The sequence below is a fragment of the Neofelis nebulosa genome, chromosome 12 (assembly GCF_028018385.1).
Source record: "Neofelis nebulosa isolate mNeoNeb1 chromosome 12, mNeoNeb1.pri, whole genome shotgun sequence".
NCBI lineage: Eukaryota > Metazoa > Chordata > Mammalia > Carnivora > Felidae > Neofelis > Neofelis nebulosa.
Window position 1 is genome coordinate 12,814,396 of NC_080793.1, and position 3,948 is coordinate 12,818,343.

The 3,948-nt window shown below is 41.9% G+C and overlaps 1 protein-coding gene across 1 annotated transcript; it reads right to left on the minus strand.

The window, feature by feature from the left end:
- Window positions 1-1,813: 1,813 nt before the first annotated feature.
- Window positions 1,814-2,752, minus strand: LOC131490823 (olfactory receptor 1L6-like). The gene has a single exon (XM_058693284.1). The coding sequence runs from the start codon at window positions 2,741-2,743 to the stop codon at window positions 1,814-1,816; it is 930 nt and encodes a 309-aa protein (XP_058549267.1). The 5' UTR covers window positions 2,744-2,752.
- Between the last annotated feature and the right edge of the window lie 1,196 nt (window positions 2,753-3,948).

Consider the following 3,948-nt stretch of genomic DNA (forward strand, 5'->3'; position numbering starts at 1 on the left):
TTAGTATGTATTTCCTACAGAGACATTCTCCTCCATAGTCACAATAAAATTGAAATTGGGAAATTAACATTAATACATTACCATATCTACCATGTCAAGTTTCACTGCTTGTCCCAATAATGTCTCCATAGCAAAAGGAATAATAAAAATATCCAGTTCAGAATCCTATATTACATTTAACTTGTTTCCCCCAGGCTGGAATAATCCCACAAACTTTCCTTAACTTTCACACACTTGACATCTTTGAATATTATGGGGTACTTGTTTTCTAGAATATCCCTCAATTTGGTTTATTTTTCATTTCCTTATGACTAGATTTGGGCTATCCATTGTTGGCAGGAATATCATAGAAGTGACACTTGATTCTTGTCATTGCACCCTATCAGGGGGTACAGGATTTTGATTTGTCTCATTACTATTGATATTCATTCTGATTACTGGCTTAAAGTGGTTCTGCCAGACTTCTCTGTGAAGTTACTTTTCCTCTTTGTTAGAAATACATATTTTATGAAATGATGTAACTACCCCATTCCTCACCAAAATTCTTCCCATCTGTTCATTTACCTATATTGGTATAGACTCCCGTTTTTTTTACTTTATTCAGTGAGTTATATAATTTATTGCTTCTGTGTTCTTTTGATATGTTCCCACCATTCTCTAGGCACTTTCTTGCTTTCTATCTCAAGATGTTCCAGGATCATCTTATTCTTTCTCTGCCCCAGTCCTGTAATTAGCTGTGTCTCCAAAGATCCAGGCTCCCAACAGGTATGCCTTCTTCACTCTACTTGGACTCAGTACACACCAAATCACCCCTCCTTGAGGACACTCTTGTCACCCATTTTTGGATCTGACTCTCCTCTCCAGGATGTACTGCACACAGATGCTTATTTTTGTCATTGAGGAAAATGGGTCTTGGAGACAGTGACAGCCTTCTTCATAAAACTAGGAAGACCAAGTTGTGACCTAATTTCAAGTTTCTTGTCTTAGAATTCTATGACCTTTTATACCACTCCAGGTTAGTTTGTTACCCCCTTAAGCCCTTAAGTAGACAGCTATGGAGCAGTATGAGCTTTATTATATTGATATTTATGCTATATCTTACTAAGAAAATCTATATTGGTCCAAGAGAACCAAGTGTAGAATTAATGACTTATTTGGTAGGAACATTAAACCATATGCCTAAACTGTTGAAACTATACATTCAGAATCTTTTCTTCCTTACTCTTTATGGTTAAACATATTGGTCTACACTGGTAATTTACATAATAAGATGCATGAACTAAAGAGTATAAAAAAGGGGCACCTGGGTGACTCAGTCGGTTAAACATCCAGCTTCGGCTCAGGTCATGATCTCGTGGTTCATGGGTTTGAGGCCCACATCAGGCTCTGTGCTGACAGCTCAGAGCATGGAGCCTGCTTTGGATTCTGTGTCTCCCTCTTTCTCTCTGCCTCTCTCCTCCTCTCATGCACTCTCTTTGTCAAAAATAAATGAACTTTAAAAAATTTTTTAAAAAGATTATAAAAAAGAAGGGATAAAGTGAGGAAGAAGGGAGTTGGGGAGTTATTTTATAATTTATTAAGGTATTATCATTTTTAATTTTATGAAAAAGTATGACATTCTGATTACAGTAAGCTTTTAACAGTCTTTTCCTTTCTGCTAACTAGACTGTAAATACTTTTGGAGACAGAAGAGATGATTGATGTATTTTGCCTTCCTCACAGAATTAAACATAGTATCTGCAGGTAGTAGGTGCTTAACCTTTAATTGTTGAGTCAATGATTAAAATCCTAGAGGTAGCAGAATATGAGTATTCTATTCCTTTCTCCTAGTCAGCTTTCTCAAGGCTTGTTTCATGTCCTTGTTCCTAAGACTGTAGATAAAAGGGTTCAACATGGGGATTACCACAGTATAAATAACAGTGACCACACTGTCCTTTGTCACTGAGTAGGTGGATGAGGGGCGAATGTACACAGAGATGGCAGTCCCATAGAAGAGTGCCACAACTGTGAGGTGGGACCCACAGGTGGAGAAGACCTTGTGCCTGCCTCCTCGAGAAGGCACCCTCAGAACGGCACGGGTGATGTGGACATAAGAGACAATGATCAAGATGAAGGGACTCATGATCACCAAGGAGCCCTCTGTGAAGGCCAAAAGCTCATTGACAGACGTGTCAGAGCAGGAGAGCGTCAGCAGTGGCTGGACGTCACAGAAGAAGTGGTGGATGACGTTGGGCCCACAGAAGGAGAGGCGGGCCATGAGAATCGTGTGGGTGAGTGAGTGAAGGTGGGACAGCACCCAGGACACCGTCACCAGCAGGAGACAGCGCTGGGGGCTCATGGTCGTGGTGTAATGCAGTGGGTTACAGATGGCCATGTAGCGGTCAATAGCCATGGCAGCCAGGAGGAAGCTGTCAGTGATCGCACAGGTCACAAAGAAATACATCTGTGTGAGGCACTGGGCAAAGGAGATCTTCTTGGTCTTGCTCAGCATGTTTGCCAGCATCTGTGGCACAATGACATTTGTAAAGCAGATGTCCACCAGGGACAGATTGGAGAGGAAGAAGTACATGGGGGTGTGGAGGCGGGTGTCCCCCCGGATGGCTGCAATGATGACTGAGTTGCCAGCCACGTTGACCAGATACATGGCCAGAAAGCTGGTAAAGAGCCACTTCTGATATTTGGGGTCACTGGTCAGTCCCAGAAGGAGGAATTCTGTGATGTGACTCTGGTTTCCCCTTGACATTTTTATCCTGCAAGTAGAAAATACAAAGGAATGTTAGGCATGTGTACTGGCTTGGAGTCTCCAGTTGTTATAACTTCCTGTGAAGGCTGGTATAATTGATGAGAGTATGCATTTTTGATGTGGCTTCAGGAACTGGATTCTTACCCTTGAAATGGGTGCAATGAAGCAAGGTCCAGAAAGAACAAAGTGGGACCTCAGTTTGGCAGGAATTGTGGCTCTGCTTATCCACATAAAGACAGAGACTTGGCTGCAGTGAAACATAATCAGAAGTCAGTTACCTGCTCTTGTGCTCAGGATGAAGTCATTCTGGCCAATAGCCAGAATTTAATCCTGGTCAGTCACTATGATCCTGGCCTTGGACTCCTAATGTCCACCTTGCCTAGGGTCAGGATTAGTTTGAGAGCAGAATTCAGGAAGAGATCTGCAGATGTCTGCCAGTGACTCCAGATAAAGGGAGAAACAGGGGTATAAGAAACATGGGTGAAATGAAGTCTACTCCCAAGGACACTGACTATCAGTGATTTTTTTTTTCAATGTTGAAAGCACTTAAATAAAATCCTTTGCAATGTTGGAAAAGATCCATACTGTCTGCATGTTCCCTAAGATCCAGAAGCATGGGCTACTGAAGCATCTTTTTTTTCTCTCCCAAGTGCTTGGATCTATGGACCAATTTGATTTCTCTTACCAGGTAGAGCACAATGAGATACCATTGACACACAGAGGCCCAGGATATTACTTCGGCAAGGGCAGGGACCTGTCTGGCTGTTACACTGTATCCCCAGTTCACCACTGTATCCTTGTAGCAGGTGGAGAATACAAATATCAAACACATCAAGAGTACTTACATGTGCTAGGCACTGTATGATTATTTAATCCATGTAATAACTCTGGCGGTATACAGATGAGGAAACTGAAGATCATGTGTGGTTTTTTTAAATTTTAATTCAAGTTAGTTAACATACAGTATAGTCTTGGCTTCAGGAGTAGAACTCAGTGATTCGTCTCTTACATATGACACCCAGTGCTCCTCTAGAAAAGTGCCCTCCTTCATGCCCGTCACCTATTTTACACATCTCCCCACCCACCTCCCTTCCAGCAACCTTCAGTTTATTCTCTGTATTTAAGAGTCTCTTACGGTTTGCCTCCCTCTCTGTTTTTATCTTATTTTTCCTTCCCTTCCCTTCCCCTATATTCATCTGTTGACT